Genomic DNA, 24,894 nt, shown 5'->3' with positions numbered 1-24,894 from the left:
TGCTGTACAATAGACATCCTTCTTGCTTATCTAATTTATACATAGTCATTTGTATCTCTTAATCTCATGGGGAAGGCCTTATATATAGGGCATTCATACTTTGTAATTTCCTGGGAGGCTGTGTTCATGCCCATGTTTTAGTGTGGTTACTTATAACAGTCACTTTTGCTTTCAGAAGTGCTTGATTTGTATTATAAATTATACGCTCACTCAGTGTCATCCAAGGGTATTGATTGAACTTGATATGAAATTGATATGCAATTGTTATTATTTGACTTTATTCATGTACAAAGATGACAACCTCTTATGCTTCAACCAAATAAGCAAGTGAGTTTTAATGAGGAGACTGACAGTTCTTTTCTTCTTGGTAGACTACTATAACAACACTATGGACATGGATTTGAGAAATGTTAGAAAGGAGACATGGAGAGTAGTCAGGACATTATTAGAGTAGAGCATCGGAGAAGGCAATGGCACCCCACTCCAGTACTCTTGCCTGGAAAATCCCATGGATGGAGGAGCCTGGTAGGCTGAAGTCCATGGGGTTGCTAAGAGTCAGATATGACTGAGCGAATTCACTTTCACTTTTCACTTTCATACATTGGAGAAGGAAATGGCAACCTACTCCAGTGTTCTTACCTGGAGAATCCCAGGGACGGGGGAGCCTGCTGGGCTGCCGTCTATGGGATCGCACAGAGTTGGACACGACTGAAGCGACTTAGCAGCAGCAGTAGCAGCAGCAGGGTAGAGCATATAAGGATTTGAGGAGAAACTGATACAAGGCAGTGACAGTAGAGAGGGAAAGAAGAAAACAGATTGAACTTTTAGTTAGGAAAAAAAGTATTATCTGCTTGGCGATGGAAGGGCAATTAGAAAAAGGATCTGTTCAAAGAATAATCCTCAGATTTCTGGGGTTGATGACAGACTGATGACAGAAATTGTGATAGGGACTGCAGGAAGAACTTTTATGGTGGCAAAAGTCAGGTTCAGTCTTTTTTTTAAAACTGTTCATTGGAAGGACTGATGTTGAAGCTGAAACTCCAGTACTTTGGCCACCTGATGCGAAGAGGTGACTCATTGGAAAAGACCCTGATGCTGGGAAAGATTGAGGGCAGGAGGAGAAGGGGACGACAGAAGATGAGATGGTTGGATGGCATCACCCACTCAATGGACATGGGTTTGGGTGAACTCCAGGAGTTGGTGATGGACAGAGAGGCCTGGTGTGCTGCGGTTCATGGGGTCACAAAGAGTCGGTCAAGACTGAGCAACTGAACTGAACTGAATTTATTTTAATTGGAAGATAATTACTCCACAATATCGTGATGGTTTTTGCCATATATCAACATGAATCTTGAACACAAGTTTCTCTTCTGTAAAGATATCTCATAAAATGATGCTTCTGTCGTGCTGTGCTCTCTTTTTCACTGAATGTCTAGAGGGAATGGGGAATTTTTGAAAAAGTGCCACTTCCTTATTGAATCATGACCAATTTGGGGGCCATAACACACACACACACACACACACACACACACACACACACACACAAGTAAAGGGACATAGATCTGATTTTAAATGTCTGACTATTGAGTTGTGGTACGTATATACAATGGACTATTACTCAGCCATTAAAATGAATACATTTGAATCAGTTCTAATGAGGTGGATGAAACTAGAGCCTATTATACAGAGTGAAGTAAGTCAGAAAGGAAAACACCAATACAGTATACTAACACATATATATGGAATTTAGAAAGATGGTAACAATGACCCTGTATGTGAGACAGCAAAAGAGACACAGATGTATAGGACAGTCTGTTGGACTCTGTAGGAGAGGGAGAGGGTAGGATGATCTGAGAGAATAGCATTGATACATGTATATTACCATATGTGAAATAGATCACCAGTCCAGGTTCAATGCATGAGACAGGGTGCTCAGGGCTGGTACACTGGGATGACCCAGAGGGATGGGATGGGGAGGGAGGTGGGCGAGGGGTTCAGGATGGGGGACACATGTACACCCATGGCTGATTTATGTCAATGTATGGCAAAAACCACTACAATGTTGTAAAGTAATTAGCCTCCAATTAAAATACATAAATTAAAAAAAAAAAAGTCTGACTGTCTACCCTCACCCCTTATGAGATGCTTGCCAACTGAAATTACACATAAACCTGACATTCTGTTAAAATTATCTGCCCCTCCAGAAAGAAGGACAGAAGGGAAATGGAAGAAAAGAAAGCAGGCACAGGGTGGCAAAAATTGGCTCTGGGGCACAGAGAGCTGGGAAGAAGTCTTTTGGAAGCAGATCCCTGATGTTGCACATTAGCATTTCAGAGCATTGCCTGTGAATCTCAGAGCTGATTTACGTATGTTCTTTTCCTGCAGGAATTGTTGAAATTCAGACTCTGTCATCCTTATTTATTCTTCTAAAAACCACATTTGGTTTAAAGATTCTGTTCGCTGTAGATGGGGAAAGAATTTATATTCAGCTAACTAGTGCGTGGAAAAGAAGAACATTAGGTCTCTGTGGCACATTTAACGGGAACATAAGGGATGATTTTCTGTAAGTATGATCTCTGAACATGATGTGATGACTAGTAACTTAGAGGATATAAATTCTTACATTAAAAATGTTTACTTAACTAATAACAGCTTAGTCATCGCTGTTCCAAGAGCTTGACATGGATTATCATATTTAAATATTGTAGGAATCCCCTGATTAGTCACTCTGTTTTATAGATAAAGAAGCTAACTGAAACGCCAAAGTGACAAATAAATAGCTCAAAATCACTTAGCTCAAATCAGTGGAGCTGACTCTGAATTTAGTTACCAAGACTCAGAGCCTGAGGGCTACCCATGGAATAACTTCCCACTATTCTCTGTCACCTGTCAAGCTTAACAGTATTTTATTTTTCAAAAACTGCTGCCTTAAAAAAAAGCCTTAGTATCATTTGGAATGAATGACAGTAAATTATACTTTAATAATATTGATATCACTTGGTATGAGTGATATCTCTAAAGCAACATTGTGGCATCTCAGTTAATTAGATTTTGTCATAGTTGGTGTTTTATTAGGGGAAAAAAAGCAATAAAATACATTTATATCCCTTGTATTGACAAAGCACTTTCACCTACATGTAGAAAAGCCCAGAGTATAGCTTAATATAAATGCTTGGCACACCTGTTATTGTGCTAAGCACTGTGGGAAAATTAGGGTAGTAACATGTGGTCCCCATTCTCAAGGAGCTGATGTTGCAGACTGGAGGGGACAGCTGTCTTTAAGAAGTAATTCATTCAGAACTTCCCTGGTGGTCCAGTGGTTAAGACTTCACCTTCCAGTGCAGGGGGTGTGGGTTTGATCCTAAAACTGGGAGCTAATATGCCACATCCTCATAGCCAAAAAAACCAAAACATAAACCAGAAGCAATATCGTAACAAATTCAACAAAGACTTTAAAAAGGTCCAGGTAAAAAAAATCTTTAAAAAAGAAACAATTTGTTCTAGGTAAGGTATTAAACATGCATGCATGCATGCACACACACACATACAAACACATAAATCCTGAGGTAATTTCAAAAAGTTGTGTTGACCTGTGTGGCCGTGGCTAGTAGCACAGCAGAATTTTAAGTAGGCAAGTGTGGATTGGGTAGGCAGGGAATATTTCCTGAAGGAGCCATTTTCCAAATGCCATTTTTAAAAAAGCACTTCTGTGTATTTTTCCTGCTTTGGGTTCTTTTCCCTTCCTAATCTTCCTCCTTAACTCCTATTTATTTTTCAAACCAACACAGTCATTGTTTGCTTCAAAAAGTGAGTTTATATCCCATCAAAGTTAATTTTGACTTTATTATCTATGAACATCAGTCATTGATTTGTCTGATTTCCACTTAAAACTGCAAGAGCTTTGAGAATAAAGACGACATCCTCAATAAATCCTTTTATTCTTAACTAGCATAGAACCTTATATGCCCTAGACAGTTGAGCTGAATAGAGATAGGACCTTTGATATAGTACCAAGAAGAAAAATTGCATCAGCAAAGAGAAAGGGCTTTAAAATTTTTTTAATTTCAAAAGAGAGCTTCTTTTATCTTTTCTCATGTGTAATTTATTTGCTTTTAGGTCATTTAGGTTTTTGTTTCATTTATAGGTAGGTCAGAATATTGATATCTTTATCACATTTGTGAAACAGAAATATATTAAGTGACTTGGTTAAGATGTACAGAAGTGGCATTAAGCTTTCTTTCTCTTCCCGTTTGTCAGAATGGGTTAGTAGTCAATGTTTAACAGATGGTAGATATGTCTGCCTCTTTCTAAGGCACCATGTATAAACATTCAGGCCTGGTAACAGTGATGGATAATATTTCAGAGATAATTTTCAAACACTGTTTAGCTTTCCAGCATACGCAGTTAAAATTCCTTGCATCACAAAAGTTAATGTGAATCTTCAAACATAATGGAATGTGAAATATTAATTGCTTGAAAGTTTATTTTGTATGGCTTGTTTTAGTAAGTTAACCATGGTGAACTGAAAGGCTATTTTGTAAAACGAAATGCCGTAAATAAATAGGTCTACATTTTAGCTCCTATTTTTTGGTATTTATTATTTTAAGTGAATTAAGTGAAATAAAAGAGCCAAGCTCTGAGTCAGTTGCTCCTGGGAAGCCTGAGTACACCATCACCTTGACCAGTTATCTTATTGTGCTTTGTAGGGTGGAGAGGGATGGAGAGGCAAAGAAGGAGAAGACCTAGTTCAGGTTATGCGATTCCTGTGAGTTTGTGTTCTCGTTGGGAGCAAAATGAGATTTTGGATTGGGTGTTTGTTATAATTCTATATAGTTTAGAATAGTTTTATTTTGAGGGATAGGAAAAAGAAGGAAAGTGAAGTCGCTCAGTTGTGTCTGACTCTCCGACCCCTTGGACTGTAGCCTATGAGGCTCCTCCATCCATGGAATTTTCCAGGCAAGTGTACTGGAATGGGTTGCCATTCCTTCTCCAGAGGATCTTCCCCACCCAGGGATCCAACCCGGGTCTCCTGCATTGCAAGCAGATGCTTTTACCATCTGAGCCACGAGAGAAGCTAAAAAGAAGGAAAGAATGGATATAAGGAATGAGGATTGTGGAGTGGCTTGTGTGGCTCCCTTTTCTTCTCCTGTCTCAGTCACTGTGATGAGAAGCTCTGTATAGCTTTGTAATGGTGATTGAAATAAATGGTAAGCCAAGTAGTTATGCTTACTAAGACACTAAAAGGGCCAAGATAAATGCTGGTCTACTGTTTGGCCATGCTGTAGCAATTAATGCTGTTATGGCTTGCATTAGTAAAGTTTTGCTTGGTCAGATCTTCCTACAGGAAACCTAGTCCAACCTGATTCTCTAAGTGGTTCTGACGGTATTTGACACAGTTCCAGTAGGGATTGTCTCTCAGTATCTAGTGTCTGAAGAGTTAATAAATCTTGACCGCTGGAGGGAGCGTTTTAGTGTCAGACTCTTAAACATTGTTGTGGCTTATAAGCCTAAAGGGTAGATATTTCTATTCCATTTTGGTTTGTTGAGTAAACTTGGATGAAGAGTGTTACTTATACCATTTCTCCTCAATTTTCATTTTGTTTGTTTGCCCAACTTCACAATGGAACCTCAGCATTTCAGGCCTCATAATGAAAATTGAAGTATCCCAGAAGTATAGACTATGTATTGTTTAGGACATTTGTCTTTACCTTGAAAAGAATCATGTGAGCTCCCTACCCCTACCTCCCTAAACACATTGATGTTTTGGTTGTTTGCATTTTCATTAAGTTGGTGTGAATTACATTTGAATCTCCACTCTTTGACACTGAGTGTTACCAGCTGAGTGAACGTTAATATTTTCTCTAAGCTTCTGCTTTTCCTTCTCTCTAAGTGGGGATAAATGTGTTTTCTTCACAAGGCTTATTGAAGTGATTATTAAATAAAATCATATATGTCCAAGATTTGACATGGTGTAAAGTCTTAATAACAGGAAGCTAAAAGCATGTGTATTTTAAAATGTAATAAAACATTTCAAACTCTAAGATATTCTTGTAGATTAAAAAAGTAGTATTCTTTTTTCAATATCTGAAGACTCTGAAGGAAGGAAATAAGTGGGAGAGACTAAGAGAATATTTGCTTTCTAGTTCTCCATCAGGCATGATAGAAGTTACCCCACAACTTCACGCAAATGCATGGAGAGTTTCTTCAACTTGTTTTGCACCTGTTCATGTTCCTGTGGTGGACCCCTGCAACATTAATCAGCAAAACAGTAAGTCTTTCTGCATGTAAACCTAGGAAAAAGTTCTCTTTATTACTGTAATTTTGTAAAATTAGTGATTTTAAATTCTCATTTTCTTCTGATAAATCAATGCCATTCCTTATGTATTTTTGTTTAATACATATGCGTCTTGATGCAATCTAGGGTACTTTAAAAAAGAACTCCAGAAGATGACTATTTCATTTATTATTCTGCATTCATAAATTTCCTTGTTTTAGGTGCTCAGAAATCCCTCAGTCGTCCTCAAAGGTGACCTAGCGTTTTGTATGTTTCAGATTCTTTAAATGCTAAAGAAAAATCTCTGGAGTATTATAATGCTCGTATAATCTTGGGATGTTCAGTTTTGGTTCTGCAGCATGACAGTGCATGTGAATTCCTGTTTATTACTGTCACATGATGAGTTCCTACTCACAGAACATATTACTGCTTCATAAGCAGGAGGCCAGTGATCCAGAAAGGCTTTGTGCCATCAGGTGTGTGAGGATGTGAGATGCTCACATTCCAGAGTTTCCGTTTACAGCGATAGTGCAACTCACATGCCAATAATTTGGGGCTGGACTTTTTTTTTTACTAAAGCCACAGCAGACCATGGGAAAGGCTGGTTTACTATTCAATAAAATAAGGCACTTTTTTTGGTAAAATCACTTTGTGAAAAAAGTTGATGTGCATGCTTAAATAGACATTTTTATAATTTAATATTGTTCCTTTAATTATTTTGGCTAGCTTACTGTTATTTTGTGGTGGTTTTTCAGAGGGATTCTGTTTACTGTTCTGTGGTCCTTATTATTAACTTGTGGTTTTAGTGTCCTGGAAAGAACACAAGATAATCTTGATTTTGTGTGTGTGTGGGGGGTGGGGGTGGGGGTGCTCAGTCATGTCCGACTCTTGGCAATCCCATGGACTGTAGCCTGCAGAGCTCCTTAGTCCATGGAATTTTTCCAGGCAAGAATACTGGAGTGGTTTTCCATTTCCTACTCCAGGCATCTTCTTTTACTACTGGCTTTTTATCTAGGTCAACTTCTAAACTTAAAGACGTTTGTTAACATCTTGGGTCATTTTTCCTATCTATAGTAAGAGGAATAGACTAGAGTCTTTTGCTTTCTATGACTTAATGCTTTAACCTCATTTCCATTTAACAACACTTTCCTTCCCATTCTCTCCTCAACTTTTTACTAATAGATCTAGTCCTTCTCATTTCATTTTTCTTGCTCAGTTTGTTTCTAAATTTTTCAGTTCCTTCCTTGATAATTCGATAAATATATTTTTAATGTTCTTATTAGTATGTACCTTTTATTTATTTATTTATTAAGCTTATCTTTTATTCCATTACTCTGTTGCATTGCATTGATTATTTTCAAATACTAAACTAAACTTTCATTCATAGGATAAACCTTATTTGGTGATGATGGATTAGCATCATCATTAGCATTTTTATGTATTACTAGATTGCTGTTATTTTGTTAAAGATATTTTACTTATATTATGAAGGACATTTGTTTATATTTTTCTTTCAGTGTCTGTGAGATTTGTGGTATCAGGGTTATGCTAGTCTAAAATTAAGTGGCCAGCATGTTTGATTGAAATTTTGATTGAATTTACCAATGAAGCTATCTAGACTTTGATTGAATGTTTGATTGAATTTACCAAGGAAGCTATCTAGATTTCAAGTTTTCTTCATTAAATTATTTTTGATCTCTTGAAAAAAAACAGCATGTAAAACTTGGAGTAGAGTCCAGTTGATGAATTCAGTTTTTCTCTGGTTGTTTCTTTAATGACTTCCTTTATTACCTGTTATTTTGTTACATATATATATTTATCACTTTTGTCCCCGTATCATATATCTTCTATGACTTATATGTTTTAGATATTCTTTTTCTTCATGTTTGCCTTGAACTATTTTTTTTTTAATTTCAAATAGGTAAATTCAAAAACGTCCCAAGAAAGTAAAGTAAATAGACAAAAGTCAATTCTAATGTGTATTCTGAAGGATATTTTTAAACAAAGATTTTCTGAGTCACCCTTTCACTTAATGTCAGTAGGAATATTTTTTGATCTACAAATCCTTAGAGCATATGATACAAGTCTTTGCTTGGAGATCCTGGTGATTGGAAGTGTGCATGCCAATAGTACACTGTTACATAGTCTGAATCATTTGTTTTCACATGTTATGTGCTTAACAATACAAAAATATAATACTCAGGTAACTACTCATAATTAGCATGTGTTTCCAATAATATTTTTAAAATACTTCACAAAATAAGTTCAGCATAATTCCTTAATAGTGAACAAATTCTAAAACTCTAGCAGCTCATCTTGTCTCTCAAAGACAACGACAACTCCACGGCTGATTAATTTTTCTCCCATGAGGAAATCAGTGCAATTGAGATCCATTACACCAAGAAATCACACTAGGCTTTTTTCAGAAAGATGAAATCTAGATTGTTTTGTCAAACTTGGTTGCTCCCGCTGAGAATTATATCTGATCAGTCTTTCTCAAGGGAAAAAGTCAACAAATTCAAGATCTGATTACACATATCCCCTCAAAGACTTGGTAGTGGTACCTCAGAGCCTTTAGCATATGCTCCATTATCAATTTCTATTAATTATTCATTTATTCACAGATTCATTTATCAAACAGTATTGAGCTCCTAATATTTACCAGACATTGAGCACTGTGCCAGTGTGGATATTGCATTCAGTGATTATGTGCCATCCACCTCATTACCATTTACCTCAGAGTCTCCATTGGGGTGAGATGATTCCCAGTCCTTCCTGGATAATGTATCCTGGGGAGTTGCTGTAACATCCATAACCTAACACTATTTTTATTGTGTGTGGTTGTCTGGAGATAAACCTTCTAATACTCATCAATTATTTATAGCAAAATTGGGGTGATTTCCCAAGATGATCCGCAGGCAATGGGGTAATTGAGGCCACTTCTATCAGTGAACCCTTCTGATACTCAAGTTATTCAGGTATGACACAATATCTTTTTTTGCTAAAAGAATATTAAATATGGAGTAAGTGCTGTTACCAATATTACTGAAAATACCCCCGCCCCCCCAAAAAAAGTATAAGCTGAAGATACTCTTATTGAATGCGCAGTATAGTGTATTTCTAGGAAAACAAGATGCCTTGGCTAGTGCTGGAATTTGATGCTTAGGGGTATTTGATACTAGCTAGACTAGTAAATGAAGGGCTAATGGGGTTCTTTGTCTGTTAGTTGGATATGCAGCACACTGTGATGTTATCTACCAGGAGCTCTTTGCTCCTTGCCACATCTACATCAGCCCTGGGCTATACTATCAGCTGTGCCGCCACGATGCATGCAAGTGTGGAAGTGCCTGCCTGTGCAACGCTCTTGCCCACTATGCCTACCTCTGTGGCCAGCGTGGCATTCCCATCGACTTCAGAGCTCAGGTTTCATTCTGTGGTGAGTATGATGGCAGTGGCCCTGATGAAGATGATCAAATAGCACTTCAGAGATTTTTGCATTTGTAACGACTGCTATTTTTTTTAATAAAAAGTCAACATTTGCTTAAGTTATTTGAAATACTAATATAATGTGTCAACATGAAAAAAATGGGGGATTACTTTATTTCTTAAAATTGGTGCTCTGTTACATAAGAGCAAAATTAGAGTGTAGCTATCCTGGCTTCTCCTGTATTACGAGCAGATTTCTTCTCATCTAGAAGTTGGCAAATTAAACCCTTGGGCTTCCTGTATTTTGTAAATAAATTTTACTGCCCATATGTTTGCATATTTAGCTACAAGGGTAGAGCTGGGTAGTTGTAACAGAGACTGAATGGCCTGAGAAATTTTAACTATTCACCATTTCAGTTCAGTATGGCCTGAGAAATTGAAACTATTCACCATTCAGTTCAGTTCAGTTGCTCAGTTGTATCCAACTCTTTGTGACCCCATGGACTGTAGTATGCGAGGCCTCCCTGTCCATCACCAACTCTCAGAGCTTGCTCAAACTCATGTCCATTGATTTGGTGATGCCATCCAACCATCTCATTCTCTGTCGTCCCCTTCTCCTCCTGCCTTCAATCTTTCCCAGCATCAGGGTCTTTTCAAATGAGTCAGTTCTTGGCATCAGGTGGCCAAAGTATTGGAGTTTCAACTTATCCTCAGACCTTCTAATGAATATTCAGGACTGATTTCCTTTCAGATTGACTGATTTGATCTCCTGGCAGTCCAAGGGACTCTCAAGAGTCTTCTCCAACACCACAGTTCAAAAGCATTAATTCTTCGGTGCTCAGCTTTCTTTATAGTCCAGCTCTCACATCCATACATGACTACTGGAAAAACCATAGCTTTGACTAGATGGACATTTTTGTTGGCAAAGTAATGTCTGTACTTTGCTGTCTAGGTTTGTCATAGCTTTTCTTCCAAGGAGCAAGTGTCTTTTACGTTCATGCCTGCAGTCACCATTTGCAGTGATTTTGGAGCCCCAAAAAATAAAGTCTGTCATTGTTTCCATTGTTTCCCCATCTATATGCCATGAAGTGATGGGACCTGATGTCATTATCTTCATTTTTTGAGTGTTGAGTTTTAAGCCAACTTTTTGATCTTCTCTTTCACCTTCATCAAGAGGCTCTTCTGTTCTTCTTCACTTGCTGCCATACGGTGGTGTAACCTGCATATCTGAGGTTATTGATATTTCTCCTAGCAATCTTGATTCCAGCTTGTGCTTCATCCAGCCCAGCATTTCAAATGATGCACTCTATATAGAAGTTAAATAAGCAGGGTGACCATATACAACCTTGACGTACTCCTTTCCCTATTTGGAACCAGTCTGTTGTTCCATGTCCAGTTCTAACTGTTGCTTCTTGACCTGCATACAGGTTTCTCAGGAGGCAGGTCAGGTGGTCTCGTATTCCCATCTCTTGAAGAATTTTCCACAGTTGATTGTGATCCACACAGTCAAAGGCTTTGGTGTAGTCAATAACGCAGAAGTAGATGTTTTTCCAGAACTCTCTTGCTTTTTCCATGATCCAGAGGATGTTGGCAATTTGATCTCTGGTTCCTCTGCCTTTTCTAAAACCAGCTTGAACATCTGGAAGTTCATGGTTCACATATTGTTGAAGCCTGGCTTGGAGGATTTTGAGCACTACTTTGCTAGCCTGTGAAATGAGTACAATTGTGTGGTAGTTTGAACATTCTTTGGCATTGCCTTTCTTTGGGATTGGAATGAAAACTGACCTTTTCCAGTCCTGTGGCCACTGCTGAGTTTTCCAGATTTGCTGGCATATTGAATGCAGCACTTTCACAGCATCATCTTTTAGGATTTGAAGTAGCTCAACTGGAATTCCATCACCTCCGCTAGTTTTGTTCATAGTGATGCTTCCTAAGGCCCACTTGACTTTGCACTCTAGGATGTCTGCTCTAGGTGAGTAATAACACCATCATGGTTATCTTGGTCATGAAGATATTTTTTGTATAGTTTCTGTGTGTTCTTGCCACCTCTTCTTAATATCTTCTGCTTCTGTTAGGTCCATACCATTTCTGTCCTTAATTGTGCCCATCTTTATATGAATCGTTTTCTTGGTATCTCTAGTTTTCTTGAAGAGTTCTCTAATCTTTCCCATTCTATTGTTCCTCTATTTCTTTGCACTGATCAGTGAGGAAGGCTTTCTTATCTTCCTTGCTATTCTCTGGAACCATTAGCTTATTCCAAAAAAAGTTTGCTGACCTCTGCTGTAGTCCATCTTTTCAGCTGAGTTAGATGATTTTTTTGGAGGCATCGGTTAAGAGCCTATCAGTTCCTTGCCTTGAGAAGGACCAACTTTCATTTTCCATTTCCTTAAGAGTTAAATATAAAGTCAAAAATCACTGTGACCCACCCTCGCTTTCTCTACTTCAAGTTTTGGATTTTTTTTCTCTCTTTACCGCTGTCATCCAAAGAAGTTATCTTCCATTCCCCTCCACCCCGGCTTTTTTTTCTCACAAGAGCAGTTGTACGATTAACATTATTTCAGTTGTTTTACCCAGCATTTCTGAGGTGTCTGTGCAAGTGTGTTTTTAGAATATTTTAGTTTGCCTACTTTAATCAATTCAGTTTTTTTCTAAAAAGAAATTGGAAGGATTTAGCCAAAGATATAGACATGATTTAATAGGCAAAAAAACAGGATCTGTGAGCATAGATCAATAAAATCAAGTTTTGTGTTACTTGTAGATGACAAAGCTTACTTAGGATTAAATAACGTCATAAAGAAGATGATGCCAACATAGCGGTAAACAAGTTTAAAATGTGAGGACAGTAGGTTTATTTAGACGGATAAAATTCTTTAAATATATCAAGAAAATTATAGCACAGGCTGTAAAAGAATGATATGAAATGTCACACTTAAATATAGTTCACATAGAAATTTTATTCCTCTCTGGTTAAACTTCTATTGAGGCAAAGAGTTGCTTACTTATTTATTTATGTTATAGCAGTCGGTAGTGTCCTCGATTTACTGGTGTGGCAGACCTTCTGCTTTCGTGATCTGTGTCTATCGTGGACTCGTCTCCCAGCACACCGTGCTCTGGCCTGCGCGCTCTCTCTCAGTTGCTGCTTCTCCGTCCTCAGGGGTGGTGTGTCAGAAAGGCATGATGTACCATCACTGCTCTTCCTTCTGCCGCCGCTCCTGCGTCTCCCTCTCCGCCCCAGAGCAGTGCAACGATGACTGTGCGGAAGGCTGCAACTGTCCTGAAGGCAAATACTATGAAGACACGCTGAGCTTTTGTGTTCCCATGTACGTCCCAGAAATGTGTTGACAACATCCAGTTTTTAACCTCTTGTCTCCCTTACAGAATAAAGGGGCTGCCATGCCTGTTTCTTTTCTCCCCGTCTTTTTTTAAAAAAATCTAATCGACTCAGAACCATAAGTTTTTTTCCACTATTAAATGTCAGTTTTTCCGTAAAATAAGTGGACATATATGCAAGGATCTGCTTGTGAGTTGTTTCTTTAATATTTCTTAATATCCTTACTCTTATGTATTTATTTGTTAACCCTGTACGTACTCACAAATCGCTGCAGAAAGAGCTAAGGAATCTGATGAGTCACCCCGAAGTTCATTCCCACGTGCTTTTGCCGTATCAATAATAATAGCAAGGTTTATGTTTCTCTGTCATGTGGCAAATTGTAGTAGCAGGATTGTAATGTCTCTCAGCATTCAGAAATTTCTCAAATCTCACATGACATAAAGACTTTGTTGTCTACATAGAGTTACATGATAGATTGGTTGTATTTCTCTCAAGTGCCTCCAGGGACATTTTTGTGAGAGAGACAACATAGTCTGTACTGTGACGAAAACAATACAGAGTATGAGTTTTGGGAAACAAAATCTAAAGCTGCACAAGATTTCACATTTGTTTAACAGAATTGCATGGAATTTTGTGCAGTAATGTTATTGCTAGACTGTGCCTTAAAAGTACCAATACAGCATGTGGTCTGCTTCAATTTCAGTGTTGTTTTTTTTTTCTTAAATATATCCTATTTTGTTAACTTAATCTTTTTTTTTTTCCCCTTACAGATTTCACTGCCGGTGTCATTACAGAGGCAGTATTTACCAACCCGGAGAGCTCATCCCAACACCCTCAGGCTTATGGTAGATTTCAGTAACGGTGATTGTTCTTGACAAATGACATGGAGTAATGTAAATTCTTAACCAAATCCATAAATTGAAATATGACATCCGTAATTTGAAAAATACAGATAACCTTAATATATAAACTTTTAAACCATATGTGTGACATTTATATATATATATGTAACCCAAATATATACATATATACATATGTTCATTAAACCACACACTCACATATATATATATATATATTTCATTTCAACATGAATGCCTTAAACTTGTGCTCATAACTGCAGAAAAGAGCTATGAGTTAAAGTGTCAGACAGTGAAATGGAATGCCTCTGATCAGTTCTCAATAGTTAAGGGTGAGATGGCTCTCCCCTTAGTTCTCAAATAATAGTTAAGGGTGAGATGAATGGTCCGATGCTGTAAGTTACTGAGGCGTTTTAGTTTTGTGGCTTATCCATTGGCTCAGAAAATGCAGTTTCAAATTGGAATTCACCATGTCACCCTCTGGAGTCAGAGTGTTGCCTCCCAAAGGACAGCCATTCTAGTGAGAAAATGCTTATTCATAAGAAAACACTCCTTCGAGTTGTAACCTGTTAAAAATGTAGACATGTCCATGCAGCAGTCCTCGTAGATCTATATCCAACTCCTAACCTCCTTTTAGTTGCACCATAGAACCCACAGATAAGAACAGACGTAAGAGGGTAGTAATAATAAGCATTGCAATAATCATATCTGCCCTTTCCTGTGCACTTTCTGTAGTCCTGGTATCACTCTACGAGTTTTACATCTATTAAAACACCCATCACTCTAGCCCTAAGAGGCAGGTACAGTTGCTGCAGCCCCCGTGTGCAGGTGAGGAAATGAGGCACAGACAGTTAAGCACCTTGGTAACAAAGCCAGGATTCGTTCCTGGACAGCCTGGCTCTGCAGTGCTTGCTCTGTTGTCTGTTTTGCTTTGCAGCTTATTTTGTATCCTGGCAGAATATTGTTTATGCACAATTTGTATTTACTGCTATGTGCATCTCCCTTCCTTTCCCTCGGTCGAGATGCAAAGGCAACCAGCTCTTGGCTCTGTCTACAGTAGGTTGTGCTATTAGCCAGAGTTTCCCAAGCCACAAATCTGGGAGCCGTCTTGACTTTCTCCTCCTCTTCAACACCCCTACCCAGTACACTGCCAATGACTTTAGATTTTATTTTTTCCATGCAGTTGGAATCCATTTCCTCCTTTCTGTCACCACTGTCTTAGCAATGCCTCTCAACATCTCTTCCCTGGACGTTTCTACTTGATCTTCTTGTCTTTAGTTTTGTCTCCTTCCATCCTACCAAGATGCTATATTGTTCTTAAACTTAACATAATTGAATTTAAGTAAACTTGCAAAAACAAAGGAAACTTCCCACCTCAGTGAGAAAAAAAATTCCATTTGTCCCATGGTCTCATTTGCCATTCCTCTTAAAAAGCCCGTGTCCCAGAATCAGTATGATATGAAAGGCCTGGTTCTGTGACCTGAGATCCCTGTGTCTCGGTCCCTCTCTGCCGTTCGCAGTGTGAGTCATATTTCTGAGGGTCATCCTAGTGTTAGATGAGGAAGAAGCATATTTTTTGTATGACATGGCCCTTCTCTGTTAGTCAGCTTCTTCATCTGGGCTCAAATATAGAAAACATGATCTAGTCCAGAGCTCGAGGCAAAACTGTTTATGTTGGGCTTATTGAGAATTGGTGTAAAAATCTTTCCTTATCATGATAACTCCTTAAGTGATTTTCACAATTCATATTGCCTGAATTTGGTTTTTGCCTTATGCCCTGACTTTGGAACTCAGGTTTTAAGATGTGACCCCACTGTCTCTTCTGCGCTGCTGCCAGAATGACTTTCCTAGAATTCAAACCAACAATATAACATCTCTGTTTAAGGTCTTTAGTGACTCACTTCAGGGATAAAGTCTTAGTGTCCTAATGGAAGCTGGTCTTTGACACTTTGCTGAAGGCCTCTCCGGTTACGTTGCATAGAAAGCTATTCCACCCCTACATCTTCACTCAGTGTGACAACATTCCTACTTTATCTATATTGTAACCTCCATGCTGTCTTCAAAATTTTGCAGACTTTATCTTCTTTGACTGCCCTAATGTCAATTGCTAACAGATTTTGAAACATTGTTATGTGCTTTACTTGTATTAATATATCTTAAACATTTGTATGTTTCATGTCACACTGGCTCAGTTATTATTTGTACGTCTTTCTCTCCTACTGGAACGTAGTAGGCGCTTGGGTAAAGACTAAGAATTTTGGTCATTGAATTCTCCATGCTAATCACAGTGCCTCACACAGATACACAGATTTTGATAAAAATCTGTTGAACTGAAATAGCTCTCTTCAAATCAGTTCTAAACCAATAACTTATTTACAAAAACTTCTGGGAAAAAAAATCTTTTTTGTCAATTCTTGCATGTAATATTGTTTTTTAAACAGAAAAGTCTTGAGGTTTGTTTCATGAATTAACTATCTGTTTACTTCTACTAGCCAGTGTTCAAATGGGACTGTGAAATGTGATGAATTAGCAACGCCCTCTACTGGTAAGATCTAGATAGATGTTTTTCTTAGAGAGGAGGCTCTAGTACCGTCCCTACTCTTTGGGCAGAAGTTATGAATTCATCACAGCCCCCCTTGCGAATGCACATGGAGGAATAGCCTTAGGAATGCTTTTCTACATGGTGCTCTGGTGCTTCCTAACTTTTTCACCTCCAGAATTATAATATTTGTTGGACAGTGTGGGGTGAACATGTAAGGCTGCTTAGGGCAGAGCTGATCAACCAGGGAGGCTGCCTGATGCTCCCTATCCCAGCACCACCTCAGGTCTGCCAAACGCTTTCGGGATATGTATCCAGGCACCTGTTGGAAGTCACTTGTGCAACAGCAGTTGGGAAACCCTACTCCAGATCAGCAATTCTTAAATTCCGAATGTACACACAAAAAACCTAGGGATTTTGTTAAAATATTGATTCTGATTCAGTAGGTCAGGGTGATGCCTGCAACATTTCTGTTGATGGCCAAAGTGATGCTAATGATACGGGGTTCAGGGCTACATTTTAAGTAGCAAAGCTTTAGGACTAGCCATCAATTATCAATGGTATGTAAAATGACATCGACTGCCACCTCTTTTGAAAATATATTATGATTGCATATCATTCCTGAAGATCATATATGTTAGGAGACCCTTTATATTACTTATTTTTCACCACACAGAAAGCCTCAAATTTATGGTCACTGGGGAGAAATTCTAGGCAAATACTAAACAAAGCTACCTTCTGTTGATTTTAATGGGTAGCAAGAGTGTAGGCTGATAAAACCAACTGTGAACTATTGCTTTGTTATTTATTTGCACAGTTATAAATTTTCTAAATTAGCTTTGAGTTAATTATATGCCCTTGATTCAGTGTATCAGGATTCAGGCTGTCTAGGGCTTATTTACGGAGAAGACAATGGCAACCCACTCCAGTACTCTTGCCTGGAAAATCCCATGGATGGAGGAGCCTGGTGGGCTGCAGTCCATGGAGTCGCTAAGAGTCGGACACGACTGAGCGACTTCACTTTCACTTTTCACTTTCATGCATTGGAGAAGGAAATGGCAACCCACTCGAGTGTTCTTGCCTGGAGAATCCCAGGGACGGGGGAGCCTGGTGCGCTGCCATCTGTGGGGTCGCACAGAGTCGGACACAACTGAAGCAACTTAGCAGCTGCAGCAGCAGCAGGGCTTATTTACAGGGTATGTTCATGGACTGCACACATAGTTGGAAGCTGTTGGGCCCTCCCGCCCTTGACTCATTTGCATTGGGTGGCTCAATATTGAGGAAAAGGAAGCCCAGGTGGCCAGGCTTCTCGCAGAGGAATCCCCAAGTTTCCTTTTGGCCCCACATAAGAAGTGGTAATCCCTCTGAACTCAAAAGCTTTCTGGAGCAATATGTAGCCCCTGTAATTATGCCCATTTTCTGCACTTCCACATTATAGTGAAAGGAGTTAGTCACTCAGTCATGTCTGACTCCTAGTGGCCCCATGGACTGTAGCCTGCCAGGCTCCTCTGTCCATGGAATTCTCCAGGCAAGAATACTGGATAGAATACAAGGGGGTAGCCATGCCCCCTCCAGGGGATCTTGAGACCCAGGGACCCCAGGTTCGATCCCGGGCTCCCTGGGTCTCCTGCATTGCAGGCAGATCCTTTACCGTCTGAGCCACCAGGAAGGAGTTACATAAACGGTGACTCAGGGATGAAGCAAGACCTAAAAGTATCACATGTTTATTGTAAACACATAGCTTTGTAAAAGTTTAAACGTATGGTACTGTCAGTCTTCAAAAAATGATAATATATGTTTAGATTAATCACAATACCCTGTTTCTTGATTTCAGGAAGGTATATACTAGTTGTTTAGTTGTTTTCTTATGGAAGGCAGCTAAAGTTTTCAAACTCAAAATAGATTTTGGAAATTTAGGTAATTAAAGGAAATCTGGCTAGAGAATGGTTTAAGCTCATGAACCAAACATCACAGAGTAAAATCAGTTATTACTGGGGTCATCAGTAATTACTGGTAAAATATATTGTGTTCCGTAGTTAATTGAGTTTTAATGACAAACGCATGTAAATATGATTATGTGTATGGAGCAAATACAAAGTTAAACATATTTTGTCTGTGCCTTGTTCCTGAAGTTCACATCTGCCCTGAGGGAAAACAGTATTTCGACTGTAGGTTTCCTGACCCTCAATTACCAGCTGGTGGTATAAACTGTGAAACGACATGTGCAAATTTGGCTATGAACTTCACTTGCGCCCCATCGTCACCCTGCATAAGTGGCTGTGTTTGTGCTCCAGGGTAAGCACATTATTTTCCTTGATAATACAGAATGTTTAGGATTTGATAGAAAACACAAGAGCACTTAGAACATTCTTTATAGAAATAGCTAAAATTGTGTTCTGATTGGTGGTTAGCTCTGAACTGGTAACTAGATTACTGCTGTAGGTATTTGTCTGTGCTTATGGGACATATCACTTTCATGCATTGGAGAAGGCAATGGCACCCCACTCCAGTACCCTTGCCTGGAGAATCCCATGGACGGAGGAGCCTGGTGGGCTGCAGTCCATGGGGTCGCTAAAAGTCGGACACGACTGAGGGACTTCACTTTCACTTTTCACTTTCATGCATTGGAGAAGGAAATGGCAACCCACTCCAGTGTTCTTGCCTGGAGAACCCAGGGACTGGGGAGCCTGGTGGGCTGCCATTTATGGGGTCACACAGAGTTGGACACGACTGAAGTGACTTAACAGCAGCAGCAGCAGCATGGGACATATTACATATGTGTGAGATGCATGCCACATAGAACACATGACTAAATAATGTCACAATATGTTGTGTACATGATATAATTAATGCAGTGAATTGAGGGGAGCACTCATTTCAGGAGGGACTTAGCATTTATCCCCGATCCAACTGTGATTTTGGGAAAATGACAGTGAGCCACTTTGCATTCAAAATACTCGAACTGCATTTCTTTTGTATATACTTTTTTTTAATTAATTAATTAATTTATTTTAATTGGAGGCTAATTACTTTACAGTATTGTACTGGTTTTTGCCATACATTGACATGAATCAGTCACAGGTGTACATGTGTCCCCCATCCGGAACCCCCATCTCACCTCCCTCCCTATCCCATCCCTCTGGTTTGTCCCAGTGCACCGGGTTTGAGTGCCCTGTTTCATGCATCAAACTTGGACTGGTGATCTAGTTCATATATGATAATATACATGTTTCAATGCTATTCTCTTCTCTCAAATCATCCCACCCTTGCCTTTTATCACAGAGTCCAAAAGTCTGTTCTTTATATCTGTATCTCTTTTGCTGTCTCACATATAGGGTCATCATTACCATCTTTCTAAATTCCATATATATACATTAATATACTGTATTGGTGTTTTTCTTTATGACTTACTTCACTCTATATAATAGGCTCTGCTGCTGCTAAGTCACTTCAGTCGTGTCCGACTCTGTACAACCCCACAGACGGCAGCCCACCAGGCTCCCCCATCCCTGGGATTCTCCAGGCAAGAACACTGGAGTGGGTTACCATGTCCTCCAATGCATGAAAGTGAAAAGTGAAAGTGAAGTCACTCAGTCATGTCTGACTCTTAGGGACCCCATGGACTGCAGCTCACCAGGCTCCTCTGTCCATGGATTTTCCAGGCAAGAGTACTGGAGCAGGGTGCCATTGCCTTCTCCTATATAATAGGCTCTAGTTTCATCCAACTCATTAGAACTGATTCAAATGTGTTCTTTTTAATAGCTGAGTAATATTCCATAATGTATAGGTACCACAGCTTTCTTATCCATTCGTCTGCCAATGGACATCTAGGTTGTTTCCATGTCCTGGCTATTATAAACAGTGCTGCGATGAACATTGACATACACATGTCTCTTTCAGTTTTGATTTCCTCGGTGTGTGTGCCCAGCAGTGGTAGTGCTGGGTCATATGGCAGTTCTATTTCCAGTTTTTTTAAGGAATCTCCACACTGTTCTCCATAGTTTCTGTCCTAGTTTGCATTCCCACCAACAGTGTAAGAAGGTTCCCTTTTCTCCACACCCTCTCCAGCATTTATTGTTTGTAGACTTTTTGATAGCAGCCATTCTGACTGGTGTGAGATGGTACCTCATTGTGGTTTTGATTTGCATGTCTCTGATAATGAGTGATGTTGATCTTTTCATGGGTTTGTTAGCTGTATGTCTTCTTTGGAGAAATGTCTGTTTAGTTCTTTGGCCCATTTTTTGATTGGGTCATTTATTTTTCTGGTATTGAGCTGCATGAGCTGCTTGTATATTTTTGAGATTAATTCTATGTCAGTTGCTTCATTTGCTATTATTTTCTCCCATTTTGAAAGCTATCCTTTTCACCTTGCTTATAGTTTCCTTCATTGTGCAAAAACTTTTAAGTTTAATCAGGTCCCATTTGTTTATTTTTGCTTCTATTTCCATTACTCCGGGAGGTGGGTCATAGAGGATCCTGCTGTGATTTATGTCAGAGAATGTTTTACTTATGCTTTCCTCTAGGAGTTTTGTAGTTTCTGGTCTTACATTTAGATCTTTAATCCATTTTGAGTTTATTTTTGTGTATGGTGTTAGAAAGTGTTCTAGTTTCATTATTTTACACGTGGTTGACCAGTTTCCCCAGCACCACTTCTTAAAGAGATTGTCTTTTCTCCATTGTGTATTCTTGCCTCCTTTGTCAAAGATGAGGTGTCCATAGGTGCATGGATTTATCTCTGGGCTTTCTGTTTTGTTCCATTGATCTATATTTCTGTCTTTGTGCCAGTACCATACTGTCTTGATGACTGTAGCTTCGTAATATAGTCTGAAGTCAGGCAGGTTGATTCCTCCAGTTTCATTCTTCTTTCTCAAGATTGCTTTGGCTATTCGGGGTTTTTTGTATGTCCACACAAATTGTGAAATTATTTGTTCTAGTTCTCTGAAAAATACCACGGGAAGCTTGATAGGGATTGCACTGAATCTATAGATTGCTTTGGGTGGTATACTCATTTTCACTATATTGCTTCTTCTGATCCATGAACATGTTATATTTCTCCATCTATTTGTGTCATCTTTGATTTCTTTCATCAGTGTTTTATGGTTTTCTATATATAGGTTTTTTGTTTCTTTAGGTAGATTTATTCCTAATATTTTATTCTTTTTGTCACAGTGGTGAATGGAATTGTTTCCTTAATTTCTCTTTCTGTTTTCTCATTGTTAGTGTATAGGAATGCAAAGGATTTCTGTGTATCAATTTTATATCCTGAATTTACTATATTCATTGATTAGGTCTAGTAATTTTCTGGTGGTGTCTTTAGGGTTTTCTGGCCACCTCATGCGAAGTGTTGACTCATTGGAAAAGACCCTGATGCTGGGAGGGATTGGGGGCAGGAGGAGAAGGGGACGACAGAGGATGAGATGGCTGGATGGCATCACCGCCTCGATGCACATGAGTCTGGGTGAACTCCGGGAGTTGGTGATGGACAGGGAGGGCTGGTGTGCTGTGATTCATGGGGTCGCAGAGTCGGACACGACTGAGCGACTGAACTGAACTGAACTGATATAGAGGATAATGTCATCTGCAAACAGTGAGAGTTTTACTTCTTCGTTTCCAATCTGGATTCCTTTTATTTCTTTTTTTTTCTCTGACTGCTGTGGCTAAAACTTCTAAAACTATGTTGAATAGTAGTAGTGAGAATGGGCACCCTTGTCTTGTTCCTGACTTTAGGGGAAATGCTTTCAATTTTTCACCATTGAGGATAATGTTTGCTGTTGGTTTGTCATATATGGCTTTTATTATGTTGAGGTCTGTTCCTTCTATTCCTGCTTTCTGGAGGGTTTTTATCACAAATGGATGTTGAATTTTATAAAAGGCTTTCACTGCATCTATTGAGATAATCACATTATTTTTATCTTTCAATTTGTTAATGTTGTGTATCACATTGATTGATTTGTGAATACTGAAGAATCCTTGCATCCCTGGAATAAAACCCACTTGGTCATGATGAGTCAGTTCTTTGCATTAGGTGGTCAAAGTACTGGAGTTTCAGCTTCAATGTCAGTCCTTCCAAGGAATATTAAGGACTGATTTCCTTTAGGATGGACTGGTTGGATCTCCTTGCAGTCCAAGGGACTCTCAAGAGTCTTCTCCAAAACCACAGTTCGAAAGCATCAATTCTTCAGTGCTCAGCTTTCTTTATAGTTGAACTCTCACATCCATACATGACTACTGGAAAAACCATAGCTTTGACTAGACCAACCTTTGTTGGCAAAGTAATGTCTCTGCTTTTTAATACGCTGTCTATGTTTGTCATAGCTTTTCTTCCAAAGAGCAAGCGTCTTTTAATTTCATGACTTCAGTCAGCATCTGCAGTGATTTTGGAGTCCCCAAAAAGAAAGTCTGTCACTGTTTCCATTGTTTCCCCATCTGTTTGCCATGAAGTGATGGGACCAGATGCCATGATCTTAGTTTTCTGAATGTTGAGTTTTAAGCCAACTTTTACATATCCTCTTTCACTTTCATCAAGAGGCTCTTTAGTTCTTCTTCACTTTCTGCCATAAGGGTGGTGTCATCTGCATCTCTGAGGTTATTGATATTTCTCCCAGCAATCTTGATTCCAGCTTGTGCTTCATCCAGCCTGGCATTTCTCATGATATACTCTGCATGTAAGTTAAATAAGCAGGGTGACAATATACAGCTTTGATGTACTCCTTTTCCTATTTGGAACCAGTCTGTTGCTGAACATGTCCGGTTCTAACTGTTGCTTCCTGACCTGTATACAGGTTTCTCAAGAGGCAAGTCAAGTGGTCTGGTATTCCCATCTCTTGAAGAATTTTCCATAGTTTGTTGTGGTACACACAGTCAAAGGCTTTGGCATAGTCATTAAAGCAGAAGCAGATATTTTTCTGGAACTCTTTTGCTGTTTCGTTGATCCAGTGGATGTTGGCTATTTGATCTCTGGTTCCTCTGCCTTTTCTAAATCCAGCTTGAACATCTGGAAGTTCACGGTTCATGTACTGTTGAAGCCTGGCTTGGAGAATTTTGAGCATTACTTTACTAGCATGTGAGATGAGTGCAATTGTGTGGTAGTTTGAACATTCTTTGGCATTGCCTTTATTTGGGATTGGAATAAACCGACCTTTTCCAGTCCTGTGACCACTGCTGAGTTTTCCAAATTTGCTGACATATTGAGTGCAGCACTTTCACAGCATTGTCTTTTAGGATTTGAAATAGCTCAACTGGAATTCCATCACCTCCACTAGCTTTGTTCATAGTGATGCTTCCTAAGGTCCACTTGACTTCACATTCCAGGATGTCTTGCTGTAGGTTGGTGATCACACCATCATGATGATCTGGGTCATGAAGAACTTTTTGTATAGTTCTTCTGTGTATTCTGGACACCTCTTCTTAATCTCTTCTGCTTCTTTTAGGTCCATACCATTTCTGTCCTTTATTGTGCCCATCTTTGCATGAAATGTTCCCTTTGTATCTCTAATTTTCTTGAAGAGATCTCTAGTCTTTTCCATTCTATTGTTTTCCTCTATTTCTTTGCATTGATCACTGAGAAAGGCTTTCTTATCCCTCCTTGCTATTCGTTGGAACTCTGCATTCAAATGGGTATATCTTTCCCTTTCTCCTTTCCCTTTTACTTCTCTATTCACAGCTATTTGTAAGGACTTCTGAGGCAAACATTTTGCCTTTTTGTATTTCTTTTCCTTGGGATGACATCTAATCTTACCACACTGTTATCAGAAAAGATGCTTGAAATGATTTCAATTTTTTTGAATTTACCAAGGCTAGAGTTATGGCCCAGGATGTGATCTATCCTGGAGAATGCTCTGTGTGCACTTGAGAAAAAGGTGTAATTCATTGTTTTGGGGTGAAATGTCCTATAGATATCATTTAAGTCTAACTGGTCCATTGTATCATTTAAAGTTTGTGTTTCCTTGCTAATTTTCTGTTTGGATGATCTATCCATAGGTGTGACTGAGGTATTAAAGTCCCACACTATTATTGTGTTATTGTTAATTTCCCTTTCATACTTGTTAGCATTTGCCTTGCATATTACGGTGCTCCTATATTGGGTGCATATAGTTATATGTTCTTGGATTGATCCTTTGATCATTATATAGTGTCCTTCTTTGTCTCTTTTCACTGCCTTTACTTTGAAATAATTAAAATTCATTTTATCTGATGTGAGTATTGCTACTCCTGCTTTCTTTTGGTCTCCATTTGCATGAAATATCTTTTTCCAGCCCTTCACTTTCCGTCTGTATGTGTCTCTTGTTTTGAGGTGGGTCTCTTGTAGACAGCATATATTGAGGTCTTGTTTTGTATCCATTCAGCCAGTCTTTGTCTTTTGGTTGGGCAGTCAATCCATTTACATTTAAGGTAATTATTGATAAGTGTGATCCCATTGCCATTTACTTTGCTGTTTTGGGTTTGAGTTTATAAACCTTTTCTGTGT

The 24,894-nt window shown here is 38.9% G+C and overlaps 1 protein-coding gene across 1 annotated transcript in view; it reads left to right on the top strand.

The window, feature by feature from the left end:
* The window catches only part of OTOGL (otogelin like), a 174,013-nt gene that overhangs the window by 46,082 nt on the left and 103,037 nt on the right, over positions 1-24,894 (top strand). Inside the window, exons 17-23 of the mRNA XM_027543285.1 lie at positions 2,386-2,563; positions 6,144-6,268; positions 9,501-9,710; positions 12,855-13,020; positions 13,802-13,876; positions 16,381-16,433; positions 18,560-18,722. Of these exons, the coding sequence (XP_027399086.1) occupies positions 2,386-2,563; positions 6,144-6,268; positions 9,501-9,710; positions 12,855-13,020; positions 13,802-13,876; positions 16,381-16,433; positions 18,560-18,722 (970 nt within the window). The remainder of the gene's footprint in view (positions 1-2,385; positions 2,564-6,143; positions 6,269-9,500; positions 9,711-12,854; positions 13,021-13,801; positions 13,877-16,380; positions 16,434-18,559; positions 18,723-24,894) is intronic.

Source organism: Bos indicus x Bos taurus, chromosome 5, assembly GCF_003369695.1.
Source record: "Bos indicus x Bos taurus breed Angus x Brahman F1 hybrid chromosome 5, Bos_hybrid_MaternalHap_v2.0, whole genome shotgun sequence".
Taxonomy (NCBI): domain Eukaryota; kingdom Metazoa; phylum Chordata; class Mammalia; order Artiodactyla; family Bovidae; genus Bos; species Bos indicus x Bos taurus.
The sequence above is the reverse complement of the archived record's forward strand: the minus strand, read 5'-3'. Positions and strand labels throughout refer to the sequence as shown.